Consider the following 18,015-nt stretch of genomic DNA (forward strand, 5'->3'; position numbering starts at 1 on the left):
TGGCAAATGTTGTAATCTAATATCTGACATACAATTTATCCAATTGTCCAATAAATGAAAGACTACATTTTCTATCCAAACATCCATTTTCTTACACCCTTGTCCCTCAGTGGGGTCGGGAGGGTTGCTGGTTCCTATCTCCAGCTAGCGTACCGGGCGAGAGGCGGGGTCACCCTGGACAGGTCGCCAGTCTGTCGCAGGGCAACACAGAGACACACAGGACACACAACCATGCACACACACACACACGCACACGCGCACACACACGCACACACGCACCTAGGGGCAATTTGGAGAGGCCAATTAACCTGACAGTCATGTTTTTAGACTGTGGGAGGAAACCGGAGTACCCGGAGAAAACCCACCATGCACAGGGAGAACATGCAAACTCCATGCAGAAAGACCGGGAATCGAACCCAGAACCTTCTTGCTGCAAGGCAACAGCTCTACCAACTGCACCACTGTGCAGCCCGACTAGATTTTCTAGAAGGATGAAATACATTTTGTGTTCAGATGTAATCTGAAATGTCAAGACCATTAATTTAAATGTTTTAAATTGTTTTACGTGCTTTTTTTTAATCGTCCGTTTATATCTGTTTAGATGATAACCTTTTAGTTTCCTTTAATTTGTTTTTGTTTGAAATGACGCAGCTCTCTAATGGTTGCAGTGATTATAAAAATGTGTCAGATAAAGGTGCCTCTAATCATCGTCGTCGTTACTGATTTAAAGGCCAAATTTATTATTGTGATTTGTTGAATTAAATGACTAAAAGCCCAACGCAGAACGAGGTACGATGCTGATTCAAGTGGATTAATAGAACATTAGTTGTTTTTTTTGTTTTGTTGTCCTCTTCTTCTTCCATTTCCTGTCAAATGTCATTATGAAGAGATTCACTAGTTAGAGAAGCTCATATTGTTGTTTTATCTTAACCTCAACATTTCTCTTTTGCTCCCTTGCAGGTTCCATCCGAGTTGTACGTGGCAACAAAGAAACCAAATGCCATGGATGTCTTTAACTTTACATCCTGGAACGCCTCTGAAGGCAATGAGACCGAAGTCATGGAGGAGAGAGACAGTCCTTACAAGACCGTGGAGGTAGTGTTCATCGTGCTGGTGGCTGGTTCCCTGAGTTTGGTCACCATTATCGGCAATATCCTGGTCATGCTTTCCATCAAGGTGAACAGGAACCTACAAACTGTCAACAACTATTTTTTATTTAGCCTTGCATGTGCTGACCTAATTATTGGACTGTGCTCCATGAACTTGTACACAGTATATATAGTAATAGGCTACTGGCCCCTGGGGCCAGTCGTGTGCGACTTGTGGTTGGCTTTGGACTATGTTGTCAGCAATGCGTCTGTCATGAATCTCCTCATAATAAGCTTTGACAGATACTTCTGTGTCACCAAGCCCCTGAGCTACCCTGTAAAGAGAACCACCAAAATGGCAGGGATGATGATTGCTGCTGCCTGGGTCCTTTCCTTCATCCTCTGGGCACCTGCTATCCTCTTCTGGCAGTTCATTGTTGGTGGGCGGACTGTGCCTGAGAAAGAGTGCTACATCCAGTTCTTTTCCAATGCCGCTGTTACTTTTGGAACTGCCATTGCCGCCTTTTACCTGCCTGTCATTATCATGATTCAGCTGTACTGGCAGATCTCGCGAGCGAGCAAAAGTCGAGTGAAGAAGGACAACCGCAAGCCTTCAGGGTCAAACCCAGAACCTTTGATACCGGGCCAGAGGAGAGAGAGCACTCCGAAACCCAACAACAACAATGTTCCTGGGGAAGACGGAGCGCATTCCCAGAACCAGACTGCAGATGATGGAGCCAACCAGCACGATGGAAAGCTGCAGAATGGAAAAGGGCCTTCATCGTCTACTGCCGACGTAGAAACGGAGGGTGACAGTGTTGCAAAGGAGAACTGTGCTCCTGCAGAAGAGAAGGAGAGCTCAAATGACTCCACGTCCGGCAGTGTGGCAGCTTCCAATCAGAAGGACGAAGAACAAGTCGCCTCTGCAGCAAACTCCAGTGCTGAGGCTACGCAGCAGCTGCCACGGCAACGAGCCAAGGCTGGGGGCTCCAAGCTGACCTGCATCAAGATCAAGACCAAGTCCCCGAAGGGCGACTACTACACACCGTCAAACGCCACAGTTGAGATCGTGCCAACCACAGAACGTCAGAACCACGTGGCGAGGAAGATCGTGAAGATGACGAAGCAACCGCCAAACAAGAAGAAGAAAGGAGCCCCGTCGCGGGAGAAAAAAGTGACCCGCACCATAATGGCCATCCTGGTGGCTTTCGTAGCTACCTGGACTCCGTATAACGTGATGGTGCTCATCAATACTTTTTGTTCCAGTTGCATTCCCAACACTGTTTGGACTATTGGTTACTGGCTGTGCTACATCAACAGCACCATCAACCCAGCCTGCTATGCTCTGTGTAATGTCACGTTCAAAAAGACATTCAAACATCTCCTCCTCTGCCAATACAGAAACATTCGATCAGCCAGATAAATACAAGCCCCCACTGTGTATATGTCCTACGTATGGGTGTTGTGTTGTTGTCCATGCATACGAGTTTATGTGAAAAATGTGTGAGACTGAGACAAGAACATTTCAAAATCACTTTCTACCATTTCATCACCCGTTTTCCAATTTCTCTCAAGAAGCTGTTGTAGCACTTTACTCTTATTCAACTGAATTCAGTTGCTGTCACTCGTGTTGTGCAGGAGCAGCGTGTAAGACGAGGGTTGTAAAAACGTATTTAGGTTTGAAACCTTGAAAAAAAGATCAGCAAACATAAGGGGAGTAACGGAGAAGGACGCTGAGCTGATCGAAAAGAAAGCAGGCTAAAAGGCAGAAGACGATCAGTGCCGTATGGAAAACGCTTCAAAATGGGAAAATAGGGCTGACTGAACTTTCAAACCTGTCAAGGTTGAAATTCAGTAAAGATATTTGTAGATATCTGTATATATAAATGGTGTGTACTCTATTTGTGTGTGCACATGTGGGTGTGTGCTAGCTTAGTGTCTGCGTTCACACCCACTTGTGCCTCTTTGCTTGCCTTCTTCTTTCAATGTGTGATCATCCTCATCACAGCTCTTCCTACCAGCAATATATAGAAAATTGAGTGTTTGGTTTTCGCTGACAGGTTCTCATCCTGATTGGTCGCCATCCAATTTAACAAAAACAGCCTCAGTAAAAATCAATAGGCAAAACTTCATAAAATATTAATGCAATAAAGTTTCACTTGTCAAAGTTGCACACAAAAGAGAAGAACTGAAAATACAGCTATTGTGATTTCAGGATAGTTGAAAAGAAGTCTATTTCACTTCAACATTTAATCAATATTGTTCACATTTGTGGAGGCGTTTGGAAGATTACAATACAAAGTTCCTACTAAGTCTTCTTACTTTAATCTCATTTTCTTTATTAAAATGACACTAAGCATTTTTACCACGTTTAAAGGGACATCTTGAAAATTGTGGGTGGCACAAAAACATCAAATTTTATGGTTTCAAAGCCACTTTCTGATGATGGTTCAAGACAATCAACATTAGGGATGCAGCAAGAAATCAGCCAGTGGCTGAAATTTGAACATTTTTCCATTTGACCGCTGTTGAAATTCCATCCTTGAGGCAAGGAGCCCAGCATGTCAAAATCACAAGGCTAGATGACCTTCTTAGCATGGTAGCAGGTTCTGCATTGGCCCAGTAGTGAACCAATCGGTTCAATCACATGTTGAAGTAGGAAAACATCTAAAAGATGCAACTCTGCTGGAAAAGGCCAATCTGTCCTAATGGCTAAAGGTTTTCTGGGATGTCATCTCAGGATGGGCACAGCATGCACACCTGTAAAATATGCCATTTGTAAAGTGAAGTCCTGAATTTCTGTATCCTACTGAAAATGTGTGAACTGTGGATAAAAGTCCTTTTTTTTTTTGCATGACCCACCATTTAGGGCACACTCAACCAAATCTCACAATTTGGACCAATAGCGGGGATTATAATAAGAGATTATGATTACCGCCTCATCACATTTCCTGCAAAGAATCCAGCTAGTACAACTTGTCATGTACTATTAAAGTCAAAGCCGAAGTGAATAAATCAAGACATTTTGACCAGACAACCGAAGAGGGGGAAAAAATAATATTTATATTTGGCATGAAATCGTTCAGTCGCACTTTTTCATTTGCCGCAGTCCTCGTCACTTCAGCTTTTACTGCTGACAGGATGTCAGGTGTTGATTTTTATGGCAGCTATTAAGATATTTATGTTTGCTGTCAGGTTGCTAAGAACACAGCGAGTCAAACAGGAGGTAGGAGCTCAGAGCTGTCCAGCATTGGGGTCTGTGGGAGGGCATTTTGTGGTGTGTGTGTGTGTGTGTGTGTGTGTGTGTGTGTGTGTGTGTGTGTGTGTGTGTGTGTGTGTGTGTGTGTGTGTGTGTGTGTGTGTGTGTGTGTGTGTGTGCGTGAGCATGCAGAGGAGTGGATGCCTTTATTTGATCTTTCTGATTCATTGATGCACGTATCGCAAGGATGAAATTCGTGAACTCGTGGATGCGTGTGGGTAAAGCTGCTGATGTGTGCTTGCGCGCTCCAAGTGTGGAGTTTAACTTCCGATCACAGGTCTCAGCCTCGTGATTTCGACAAAAGGGCTATTTTTACGTCTCCGCACGCCTGTTGCGACTCCTCTCCATCTGATCTCGTCATTGATTCCGAGTCGCCGTAGTTCAATTAAAAGTGATAAGTCGCTGTGTTTACTTTAGCGCCAGGAGAAATGAGAAAATATCAATTTACCGAGAGGCATGTTCCGTGTTTCCATGCATGTCATCCATCATTTCAGCCTATTAGACCACTCTGGGTTACAGTAATGCGGCTGGCTCGTTGGAGTGATGAATATGCAGCAGCGTTTGCCATCAGGAGGTTGCCACGGCGGCTGGTAGGGGGGCTTTGCTGAGATTTACGCCTGCACCGGGTAGCTCCTTGAGGCTGTCGGCTTTAAAGAGAGATCTGGGACAGATCCTATAATGAAAACTCACCATGAGGCTGATCAGATTACGGGCCGATGTGGAACACCTACATTTTAGATTAAAGGCTGCCCATTACACGCTCAGCTTGTGGTTGCATGCTTCAATCCGGTGCCCCACTTCTAGCGTGGTTCTTCTCAGCCATTATCCTTGCATGGTCTCTAATTTTCATAAGGTCACGAGTGTAACATAAATATTTCATGTACAATTGTGTTGAGCACCCTGTTACTAGTTAATGCTTCGCCCCTAGAATCCCTCTCCCAGCTAGAAAACGCTGTAAATACCGTTTCCAGACTGGATGTTCAGGGTGGTTGTGCTGCTGAAAGCTGAACCTCTGATTCAGCGGCCAGTTGGTTGCGGCCTGCAGTCGGTTTGCTCTGTATTCAGCTCCGTCCAGCTTCCTGTCAGCTCTGACCGTCTTAAACAGCTCCGCTTGGCCTTATCTGACCAGAGCACCTTCCTGTTTGCTGTGTCCTCTCTGCGCACTGCAAATAATCACTGGTTATGATGTTGGTATAAAAGGCCAGATGAGTGAAGTGCAGGAATAGCTGTGCTGTAAACAGGCTTTTGACTGAATTCATGTCAAATGTACACACAGGTGGACTTTTTTTTTTTTTTTTTACTAACTGAGTGAATTCAAAAAATGATTTTATTGATTTGGGTGAATCAGAGCAATTTTATTATTTATTTGACAAAAATTCAAATAAATAAATAGAAGTTTGTGGTTATAATCTGACAAAATGTGAAAAATTAGGTATAATGTCATATAAGAGAATGAGAGGATTATTTTAGCTTTATGCTTCAAGATAAATGAAAGGAGCTGGAGAGGGAATTATTTTTTACAGATTTTATATTTCCTTTTGCCTCCACTGTTTCAAAAATATGTATAGTGATGCTGCCAGTCTTACTGATGTTGGGAAGAAGATGGCTTGATTTCAACTGAGTATAACTGAGTTGCAGAGCGAAGCAACTTGGCTAGATTGTTAATTACTTACTGAGAAAGTGAATCATTAGTTTCACAACCATGATTATTGGTTATTCGCGTGAATGGATAGGAGATGTTAAATAAATTCCCATGTGAATTTACATCCTTCACATGGAGGAGTGGAGCTCTGCCTGTCTGCCTGTCTGCCTGTCTGTCTGTCATCTGTCACACATCCAAATAGAGACTAAAAAGCTTTCCGAAAACATCCGATTAATCTCAGCCTAGCTGTTGCTTGACAGATACCAGCAGGAGAGTAAGTGGTGGTCCGAGGGTCTCGGTCTGAGCGGCGCGTGATGAAAAGCGATGGCATTTTATCACTTCCTGCGGCGGTGCAAGGGGGGCAAGTTGCATCGAAACAAAAAAAAACAAAAAACAGCAATGCTCACAGCAGGGGCCGACACTCTTGTACACTATTCTGCTCACTTTGTGGTGAAGGTGAAAACAAAGAGGTCTCGTGTCGAGCTGACTTTGAAAGACGTGCCCTGAGGGCAAAACATGAGAGGAGGGGTTTGGCTGCCATGCATCCAAAGGAGAAGCGATAACATTTTGTTGCATTATAAGCACAAACTTTAGTATATTTTATTACTGTTTGGGAGCCGACGGACACAAATTACACACAAGCAGACTCTTTTGATAAATTAAGTGACTCCTGAATGCAGTAGGTTGGATTTTTGCTCAGAAATATGTTGATTACAATTTTTGGAATTTTATTTTGCTAAAAAAAAAATTGTAAGACCCTTTGTATGTTTGCTTTGACTTCAGTGTGCTGGTCTACCACATAAAATCTTAGTAAAGTAAAATAAAACACACTGAAGGCCGGAGTTATAAAATGTCAAATTGTGAAAATGGGACGTGCCTTGCCTTGTGCTTTTGCACGGCACAGATGAGCAGGAAATGTGTGGAGACGTTTCAGTCTGTCAGAAACTTTTTCTCCCAACTCTCCCAACAAGTGGACCATGTTTGGAGAAGCCTTAGCTCCGCTTTAGGACGGGTCAGCCAAGAACTTTAATGTTCCAGGCGATTTCTTCCATCTGGTGTGTGTTCCACAGTTGTTTACCGTCCCTCCTGCTCGTTTTACTGAGGCTCCTGCAAACAGAATCTCCTTTTTTGTGGTTTTATGGTCACAAGCTTCGCATTTTATGATTCCATGAAAATGTCCATATATTCGTTCGTCTGTTGAATGGTACTGGGATAAACACAGAGCGTGTGGTCATCAGATCATCGTGTGCCGTGAGAGCCAGCTGGGCTCCTGTTCGTACGGCTTATGTCAAAGGGCTACTGCTGCACCCCGTCTACGGAGAACCTGTGACACAAGCGTTAAGCAGAAACAACTTTCTCTGGCTTTTGTTCTAGAAGAAGTGGGTGTTGCTGAGAATGTCCTCAGCAATCTCGGATAGAGGAGCACTTTCTCCAAATTTGGAGATTTCATTTTTTATTTTTTTTTTTGCGTTTTTAAAGATGGTATATCGCCGGATTGTACAGAGCAATTTCAAGTGCCTTATCAAGAGTGACAGGAATAAATTGCTCCTTTTATCTTCCGATTGTTGTGGCATTTTTAGTGCGACTTTGCCGAGACGTTTGCTGAGCATTTAGGAAAAATGAAATCCAGTCTTCCTGAATATAACCTAAATAGTTAGTTTTTTTTCTCCTGTTCCAGCTCTGAGCTCCTATTCTTTAGTGTTACTTTAACTCAAAGCTGAAAGAAATGAAAAGATGAAACTGAACTAACATAATAATCGCAATGGCTTGAAATTTACCATCACTAAAAATATAAACAGTCATGGAGGTGAAGAATGTCGGTAATATACTGGGCTGGTTCACAACTGCTGCACTGGAAACTGTGCAGGTTAGTCTGCGTGTGTGTGCGTGTGTGTGTGTGTGTGTCATCATTACAGATCACTTTCAGATGTTTGTGGCTGTGTGTGAAAATTGTTTGCTGTAAAATATTTTTAGACTTCTTTAGTTTTGGTCATGTATTCATAAATGACACCCTCAGTGTGAAAACATCAGATTGGACGCAAATCACGGAAGATCTCCAATTTGTCCTCTTTAAAATAATGTTGCAGCAGTAAAACAGCTTCCAAAGACTCTGTGCTACATGTAGTTACACAATATTGTACATTTTCTATCACATTTTGTAAATCTGCGACTTTTATCATTGTACAGAGTGGAATTGTAGTATTGAAATTATATCTGTGTACAACCTGTCTGTTGCTTCTTTCTTTCTTTATTTTCTTTTTTTTTTTGAGAAAATGTTATTTACGATCTATGAATATTGTGAAATATGAGCGATACAAAGACAGAGGGTGTAATTCTATGTGCATTTCTAGAGTTTTATGATTTGCAAAAAGACAAAAACACACAAAAAAAACATTCTTGCTGTGCAATATGAGAACTGTACCGTAACTTTTCCACATGTGAGCGCCGGGGTCCAGGGGATTCGAAGAATGATTTCTGCAGTCGGGAAAGACGAGTGAGAGCGAGAGAAAACCCTGGAGGATGACAGAAGCTAAAACTAGTTTCAGTGTGGCTCAAAAGCCCAGAGGCGACGGCTTTCATTTTGATTTTCACCTGTAAATTTATGAGGCTTCACCCTGGGAAGAAGCCGGTTCACTCAATGGACACACTATATAACTTTTTGCAATTTCACAACCTTTTTTTTTTTTTTTTTTCCCCATAAGTGGTTGTGTGCCCTGGTCTGAACTTCAAGGCGGGGTGGGGGTCACACAACCCACCTGTGTTTGAAATAAAACTCATCAAATAAATCTTCAAACAGCCTGCTGCAGACGTTCAGCTCACATTCAAGTGTTAATTTTCCATTTTTCTTACATATTTGGATGTTCATTGTGTATTCAATCACTGTGGCTTGTGGCTTCTATTGCAATAGGAAAAAAAATAACTCAGCAGTTTGTTGTCTGCCTTGTATATATATATATCTATATGACAGTACATTATATGTAACTCTGATGCGGTACATTTGATATGTACATACACGTGGTATAGCTACTATCTGAATGTCCCCCCTTCCGCTATTAATACTTCCTGTACAGTAACATTGGTATTGATTTCTGTTTTAATGCATTCTTGATTATTTGTTCTGAACAACGAATCTGGAGTGTTTTTAATCACTCGCCACCTATGAAACTGTAAGATGAACTGCATTAAGTGGTTACATTGTATAATAACCTCTTCAAATAAAATTGACATTAAAATATTTATGCTCTCAAGACAGATGTTTTTGAAGTGCTATTTGACTTACAGCCAAATGGTTGTGTGTTTATTTATTTTTTTAATTTTAAAATTCACTAGAAGGGATATTATCTGTATTTAATGCAATTTGTATTCAATTAACAAAATGTTAATAATAAAAGGAAATGAATGAGCTGATTTCCGCAGCATGACGTTGCCACCACCGTGCTTCACACATTACATTTTACAAGCATGTCTTACCTGACCAAATATCATAACAAGCTCTTCAGATAAGTTAAAATTAAATATGTATGCATTCCTTATGAGATTCTAATTTGAAAGTTACTTTATAAAGATGCTACGCCGTTGCTGTTTCTAAATTTAAAAAAAATATATAAGCAGCAATTATACATTCAGGACTGAGCTAACAGTGTACGTAAGTCTTCCCACGTGTTCTCTGTTGAATTTAGGCCCAGACTTTGACTTGGCCGCTCTGACACGTCGACGTGCTTCGATCAAAAACGTTTCATTTTAGCTCGTCGTGCTGCTGGAACGTTGAACCTCCATCTCCGTCTGAAGTCCTTCACAGCTCCTGACAGGTTTTTATTTTCCAGTGTTGCATGTAAGCCACACCAGCCATATTTCTCCATGATGCTGCCACTACCATGCCTCACAGTGGGGGCGAAATGAAGCGTCAATCTCAACTGATCTCATCTGACATGATGTGATTTTGAGTTTAAATAAAATCTGGGTGAAATATGCTTGTTTTGAGATGTTTATTTTTTTTATTTGCATTATATTGACAGAGGTGACATCAGAAAGTTTAAATGCTTTTGGTATTTTCTTTCTCTACATTTCATTCACTTTTTTTTTTTTTAGTATCGGAAACGTACCAGGAAGCAAAGGAAGTGATAACCTCAAGCAGTCACGATATATTGAGGAGAAAGTTATTAATATATGTAAATTAAGGTACAACAGAGGAAAAGGACATTTTGTACGCTCATGGTGAAGCTCTTAGACTAAATTATAAATGGAAATTTACCACAGACTGAAAAACTTTGTTAAATTGCAATTGCTAAACACTGAAAAACAGATTTTTTTTATTATTTCTTTGCAACTCAAATTAATTAGGTGAAAATGTTTGGGGACTTTCTTTAACAAACTGCCTCATTAGAGCACAGGCCAAAGTTTGATTTTATTTTTTTCCAAATTAGAGTTGGGGTGTGGAACAGTAAAACAAATTGTGGGCAATTTGTACTTCAGAAACTAATCCGAGAGATAACATAATTAGGTGTAAGCACTAGTAAACAAATCATCTCATTATCCGTCCCTAGCACATCGTATTATGTCTACTACAGCAATATACATGATGATTCTTACTGGGTGCTAGAAAAGAAAAGAAAAAAGTACAATATGGCTCTAAAATTCATGTTTTTACTGGTTTCATCAAAACTACAGAGTGTCCTAAAGTCAGCCTACAGTACAGATAAACAGGAAGCAGGTTGGGGTGGGGCGGCGCTCGTCTTCCCACAGTCTTCTTCCTCTTTGCTGGCATGAAATAAAAACAAATCTCAGTCCATTGGGGTGCGCTCTCGCTTCTTCCCTTCCTTCTTTTGCTTCTTTGCATCTGCAAGAAAGGACAAGCAGAGTAAATATAGTTACAGTCCTTCCCCATAACAGCTTCACCGCCAGAGGTGACACCTTTGAAATGAGGAAAAATCCTATTGTCTCCATGAAGAGGAGCCGCGCTGCGTCTCTGATCGCAACAACCATGCAGGTTTTAATCAGCTAGTTTGCCTCTGTGAATGTTTTGTACTGTGACCCAGTTTACACTGATGAGACGGATCCACTGGGTTTATGTAAAACAGAGGTTTAGTGTTGAGTGGCACCTGGCAGCCATGTCTTTTGCTTTGTGAGCTCTGTGTGTAAGCAGATAGCGACGTTTATTTAAGTTTATTACTTCATCAAGTTTTCTGCATGTCAAATAGTCTCTCGTTTCATTCCAATTTCTAAAGATTGGTTTATCTAGAGGCAGGTGATTTTATTACCAGAGAAATGTAAAAAGGCACACGTTAAAAAGTTTAAGGCCAATATTTACAAAAAAATGCAAACATTTTATGAAACATTTACGAAAGGACGTGCATTAAAAGTAAATCCACTTTCTTTTAGTTTTCTGGTTCTCATCTCATGCAACAAAAACATCTGGCTGCAGCACAACGGATTTACCACATCAGTAAAATTAAATAAAATATTATGAACATTGTTGAGAGGTGCTTGAAGAGTCTTCTGGGTTTTTTTATGTTAGTGGCGCAAATAAAAGATTCAAAATTATCAAAAAATATTTGTAGCTCAACTGATTTAATCCTTTAAATAAGTTGGCAGCTTTATCAGCAAACTCAGAGAGTTTGATTTTGGAAAACAAAAGGCAGTGAACTGAGTTTCCACCAGAACCAATTGGAAGGTTAAAATTTTCTACTGCAACATTAAGGAAGGACTGGTGTCTGTGACCAGTAGCTACACTCTGGACTAATCATCAGGCAATAACAGAACGCCACAAATAGAACCAACAACTATGAAGACACCTAGGGGGATTTAAACAGGTGAAAGGGGGAACATGCAAACTCCATGGCCTGAGCCAGCACTCTGGGAACTGAGGACCTTCCTGCTGCGAGGAAACGGCGATAACAACTGTGCCACTGCGCAGCATCGTGGAAATGACTTCTGCATCCTCTCCCCTCTTCCTCCTTCCACCGGGAAGAAGGGCATCTTCACACGCCAGAAGGTGCGCACTCGTTCTGGACGAACATGCAAATAAGCAACGGGAAACTTGTTCAATTAAGGGCGAGTCATAAATCACGTTGAACAGTTTATTTTCTTTTTTTCCCCAAGCACTCACGTCACCCGTGAGAAGTGAGATGGTGAGTAATATTGCCCGCGTTCTGGACCGGCACTGCAATGGAGCGTCACTTTGTAAACTGAACGCAACCAGAAAGTCAAGCAAATGGAAAAAAAACACAAAAAACAAACACTGCCGTTCTCCAGTTGGAGATCTGGATACGACTTTAGGCTACTTATGACGAAGCCAGTGAGAAAGATCGTCTGCTCCAGTAACTGTCATGGCGTCTCTGGGGCCGTCCCTCCTAACACAGGTGTCATCGGATTTCTGTCGTGAAGCTTTTGGTGTCAGGATCGTCACCTCAGGAAGATCCGCCGTGTTAATGCCGTTCGATCTGCTTCAGACACGTCCGAAGTCAGTCCCGGGTCGGTGTGCTGGACGTTTCAGTGGTTTCTATGGTTCTGGGTCATTAGCAGTTCCCTGCAGAACTTGATGATGATTGAAATGGCTGAGAAGTTCCTGCAGCCATTTAAATCAAAGTTTGAAGTGGCTTATAAAACATGGAAAATAAAAATACTAAAATGTTGGGTTTGTTTTTACAATGATTAATCCTCAAATCACATCTTCCCTCTTTAATAGTTTTTACCAAACCTAACACAAACCACTGGCAGATGAGTGAAATGCCAAATGAGTCACTGTGCAGCACTTTCATTAAGGTCTTTTTAAACTTCCAACTGGCGGTGGAATAAATTGAGCGGATCTAATTAATGAGTTTCAATCTCTAATGAAAGAAGATGATGTATGGAATCATCTGGAAACATGGTGGTAATATATAAATACTTAAACCCTAAATTAATGTTCCTATGCAGGGATTATGTTGAAAGGACACCTCCACAACTCGCAAATCCTTTAATAACATGCTGGCAGGCAGCTTGGAGCTGCAGCAACTTATGCTCCGTCAGTGAGATTTGAGCGGCGGAGCCTCCACCTTTTAACATTCTCGCCGTGCGTCGCTCAGAAAATCTCCAGGAAATCTTTTCTTTTCGGCTGCCAACTTTCGGCGGGGAGCAGAATTTAGATGCACAAGGTGCTCTCGAGCATGCAAATACTGAAATTGCTACGCCGTCCCGTTTGATTGCTTGCTTTAATTTGTTGGAATGTTTTCCGTCCCTTTCTTTCCCCCCCTCCTCCTCTCGTTTTTTGGCGTCAGCGTATTCTGCTCCCTGCAGAGGGAAAGGATTCGCTCTCACACGTCGTTCTCTCCACTCCATGTGAGATAGGGACTCTCACTCAGGAGGCTCGAGTGCTTTCTGCCACATTTGCAAGTCGGATGTCACAGCATCTCTTTGCTTTTCGAACGCAGTGGGAGTCAAGATGGTGTTACTTTTTACAGCTCAAACATGTCCGGAGCCAGACGCTTTCCTCCTGCCGTTTCAGAAGGACAGACGTAAAAACCGGGCGTCGTTTACTTGAATACAAACTATTTACTGGATTCTTTGAAAAGTGTTTCCGTCTTATTTTGAGAAATATCTTGTAAAGTTCTTTTTAAAATCTTGACTCGTTTTGATTGGACTTGATAAAAACGCCTCCAGAAATCGTCAGCGACTGAAATTACCCACAACCTCAAAACAACTTAGATTCTGTGCTGCTTTACTCTCGTCTTTCCCAATTTAGCGTCTCAAGGCTAAAATGTTGTCTTTGCACCTTTTTCTTCCACTTAACTTTCCTTGACTCAGCCATCCGAACTCCCTGTTTTAACTGAAATCGATTCATTTTCAATATTTTAATTTACAAAGCTAAAACGATGCAGTGTTCTGGGGATGCTAAATGTCCGTCCTCATCCGTTGGTCATTTCGTTTCCTGGTTGAAGTGCTAAAAAAGATGTATTTAAGATAACAGGAGCCATTTAAATGAGCAGACACATGCTGCAGCTGCAGCTGCTGTATTTCATGTTGATCACCACTGGGCTGTCACAGATTAGAGCGAAACCCAGGGACAAGTGCCAAATATAATTAAGCCTGAACTTGAGCCTGAACTTTGCCTTAACAGGAGCTTTATTTGCCCCCAGTGGTTCCTTGGCTCTGTAACTGGAACATCACATCTATTTGTTGCAATAAAAATGCTAAAAAAATAAGTTTTCTAAACTTGGATACAGTTAAACTTGAGCTTTTCCCCCCCTCTTGGTTCGCTACCTTCTGTAACCAGGTGCTCTGTAAGCAGCGATACAATGCGCATTGGCTGTGAAAGCATGTTTTTGACTTTTCAAGTCTGAGCACCACCTGCTTATTCAGAAGGAGGCACCAGTGTGCTCTGCACAATTTTTAAAGATTGATCCAAACAAAGACTTTTGTTAAATCTAAAACCAAATCTGGTGTCCAAATGCTCCCCCACCCTGCTCCATGCTGCTCGCTCTCCTGTTCAGCTGAGTGAAGAGAGATTTCTTCAGGAACTCGTGTCTCATTTCGGTCAGTGTCTGTTCTTTGTTCTTTCCTCTGGAGTGTGTAAATGACAAATTTTGCCCCCTTTCACAGCGACCAGCTGCCATCTCCAAACCTCAACACTGATGCTCGGAATCGCTGGTTTTCACAGATCCGTCCAGCTGTGGGAAGCCAAACATTTAATTTACTTTTTCTGATCCCACTGCCGAAGATCACATTTGTAATATTGTCACACTCTCTTTATTTTTAACCAAGTAGCCTTTCTGCTTCCCATGGCTTATCTTCCAACAGGCAGTTACGAGAAATCACACTTCCTGCAGACAGCTTCCCACCGACTGCATCTCTTCGTCTGGACCTCTGTCGTCCCTGCTTTGCTTCTGCTTTCACCTCAGCTCTCACACCTCCAAGATTGTCACTTCGCATCCAGGAAGTGATGTAAACAGGTGAACCTGGAGTGTAACACAAACTCAAACTCAGTCTGATCTTCAGTCACACTTACAGAAAGGTTGACCTTTTCTTTTAAGTTCCAGTGCGTTGGAATGTCCTGAACATGCTCCTCTATGATTTAGATGGAAACGTAGGTGCATCGTGGTTCGACTCTTACAAAGTCAAACCAGGATTCTACAAGCTACTGAATCAATGGGCGTACTTAGTTTTGTTTTTCATGCTAAAGTTGTGTTGCGTTTTTATGAAAAGAAAAAGGGAAATTACACAGATGGCAGGTAGGTCAAATTTCCTTAAAAGCATCCCAAACAACATGGCCATAAAACCCAACTCATCCCAACCCAAACAGGACAGACGTTAAACGGTCCACAGCTCTGCAAACCGCCACAGAGGACTTCACACCCCCTCTGGTTTGAAATGAGCCTCCCTGATTGTGGTTATTTGATGAAGCGACAGTAAGGTTAGGCAAACTCTTTGTGCAAACTGTGTGTCAGCTGCAGAGCGTGATAAACGCGGCTTATTGCCATTGGCAACATTTCCAGACTCATAATAATTCTGTTTAGACAATGGGGCATTGACAGTGGCTAATTTACATCCTTGTTTGCAGAATTTACAAGCAGCACTGACCCACAGTGAGTCCACAGCTTCTGACCAGCTTCATACCAGACAGTAACATATCCTACGAATGTTCACATGATTGCATTTTTACCCATTAGGTCAATACTTGTTGCTACTGAAGTTTTTTTTTTTTTTGATTACTCTCCATATACCACAGAAAATCGCAAGTAGAAACTCACATTGTTCCAGAGTTCAGTGACTTTGACATGGCTGAGGAAAGATAAAAACCTGCAATTACAGCTGAATAGTGAGTTAACTATCTCAGGCCGGGTTTAATCCTGTCACTCAAAGCTTCAGCTTCACAGTAAAGTAGGAGGATTTCCTCCTGTGTGACGGGGAAATGAATGTGAATGCAAATCACACATGACATTGCCTGAGATTAAATCATTTGCAAGGGTTTGTTGGATTTAGCAGAGATGCAATCAGCGCGCGATGTCTGAGGAGACAAGGCGAGAATCTACTGAACTCGCACGGCAATTATCAGGACAGACGGTGGAAGTTCAGTCCTGACGCAAGTCGATACATATTCTGATGCACAATCGCTGTAATTAAAAAGAAATCCAGGAATCTTTTGACCGACGTGTGACGAGCAAAACTAAACCTCGTCATCAGCAGCCGCTGCTCGGCACGTGGGTAGAAGAACGAGAGGAAAACAAACGGTAAACCCACTGAGCTAACATTTAAAATATAGTTATGTATTATAAGTCAAAAGAGCTTCCGTCTCCTTTGTTCTTTTTTGAAGTGCTGCTCAAAGTAACAGTGATGTAACACTGTGGTAAACACGGAACAAGCTCATATTTTTTAATGTGTTGTTGACAAAAATATAGAGTAGGAAAACATTTTCACAAGAAAAACAACAAAAGTTTCAACATTGAGTATGTCTATTGAAGTTTACAGATTTTAAGCAACTTCCAAAGGATCCGTTTGCTGATTTAATACTTTTTGATAAAATGAATAAATGTAATTTAAGAAACAGATTAACGTTCAGGTAACGCTGGATTTTCACTCATTTAAAAAAAAAGGTGCAAATTTGCTTTATTGCAGAGCAATCCTTGTCAAGTTGACAACCAGTGGCGCTTCTAGATCAAATTTACAAGCAGGGGCCCGGGGCCCCACTTATTTTCTGTCTATAGCAAAAAATGAGCCAATAATAAAAAATAAAAAACCCTACCAGAGCTGCAGGTTACAGACCTCTGATCTAACTCATGGAAACTCAATACAGCTGAAGCTAAAAGTGCAACAGCTTCATTTTTAATTTGATGTTAAATTAGAACTGTGAAGTTAAAAATAAAATAGAGAGCATGTGATTATGGTTTCTGTTCCAGCACAAATAATCACCAGAGATTGATGTAGTGTCATCTCTTCGGTACAGAGGCTATAAGTCGGGTCAGGACAGATCCTACAGGGACAGTGGCCCCCGTTGGCCCCCATCCAGGACCGCTCATGTTGACAACTGATGCTACCAACTCTGATCCATTTAAAAAGTAGCATGATAAGCTTTCAGAAGCTGATTCCAATATTGTTACCTCTTGATCAGCTCTCAATAAAACAGACCCATAATGATCCAGCTTTGGACAATCAGACGGGCCTCCATACTTTTTATACTTGCCTGTAAATTTATATCACTAGGAACTGAAGACTTGCAAGAAGCTATAGCAGAAATGCAAATAAAATCTAATCTTGCACAGCTTGATTCATCGTTTTGCTAAGTCAGCTTGCTGCAAAAGCTGCTTCATTAATACATTCATTTAGATTCCACCCAAGCTTTGTTTTTGCTTTTCAAGCTCAGTAGTAAACTCATTTTCTTTTCTGCCACAGACAGACATTTGTTCCACGTGATTTCTGGGAATCATCATAGCTTCTGACAGGCTCGTCGTGCCCAGCGAGGGCTCCCGTTTTACCCGGCAATCATTTCTCCGCTTCCCCCAGCTTACCTTGCAGCTTGGGCTTGGGAATTTTCCCGCATGGCTTGGTTGCCGTGACGGTGGGAGCGCAGGTCGCATCCATGAGCGCTCGCTTCAGTACCCCGGTCCTGTTCTTCTTCCCCGTCGCCAGGTCACACTCCCCCCAGTCCTGGAACTCGTACTTGCATTCCCCTGAAGCAAACGCAGGAATCGGATCTCAACATTTCAACGAGCAAATAAAAGGAGAGAATCTGGTCAAAAATAAAATGAATTTGACTGGAAGAACCCTAACCCCAGTGCAGAAGCAGACGGCACCTCTGCGTTTTGATCTTACATTTGCTATATGATGAAACCTAACAACAGATGGATGTAATCAAAAGCAACCTGGAGAAATAACAGGTACAATCTATAGCTACAGCCCCGAGAAAGCCTCTTTATATTTGAGGGAGCATTTAAAGATGCAAGATTGCTTCTGAAAACGCCATTAGCTGCTGGTGTGTGCTATAAAAGTGGGCTTACAGAGGATGTGTGTGTGTGTGTAGTGTGCACATAAGTGTTTGTGTTCTATAAGGCCAA

General features: G+C 41.8%; 2 protein-coding genes across 4 annotated transcripts in view; one reads left to right on the forward strand and one right to left on the reverse strand.

Moving 5' to 3' along the window:
• chrm2a (cholinergic receptor, muscarinic 2a) overlaps positions 1–9,237 on the forward strand; it is an 84,130-nt gene extending 74,893 nt beyond the window's left edge. For both annotated transcript variants that reach the window (XM_017302827.2, XM_008400395.3), the window contains one exon: positions 961–9,237. In XM_017302827.2, the coding sequence (XP_017158316.1) occupies positions 961–2,511 (1,551 nt within the window). In that variant the 3' untranslated portion in view covers positions 2,512–9,237. The remainder of the gene's footprint in view (positions 1–960) is intronic.
• Positions 9,238–9,961: 724 nt separating this feature from the next.
• ptn (pleiotrophin) overlaps positions 9,962–18,015 on the reverse strand; it is a 53,609-nt gene continuing 45,555 nt past the window's right edge. For both annotated transcript variants that reach the window (XM_081604290.1, XM_008400396.3), the window contains exons 4-5: positions 17,470–17,631; positions 9,962–10,826 (exon numbers count right to left, since the gene is read on the reverse strand). In XM_081604290.1, coding sequence (XP_081460416.1) covers positions 10,771–10,826; positions 17,470–17,631 — 218 coding nt within the window. In that variant the 3' untranslated portion in view covers positions 9,962–10,770. The remainder of the gene's footprint in view (positions 10,827–17,469; positions 17,632–18,015) is intronic.

This window comes from Poecilia reticulata, chromosome 23, assembly GCF_904066995.2.
Source record: "Poecilia reticulata chromosome 23, P_reticulata-male-v2, whole genome shotgun sequence".
NCBI classification, from domain to species: domain Eukaryota; kingdom Metazoa; phylum Chordata; class Actinopteri; order Cyprinodontiformes; family Poeciliidae; genus Poecilia; species Poecilia reticulata.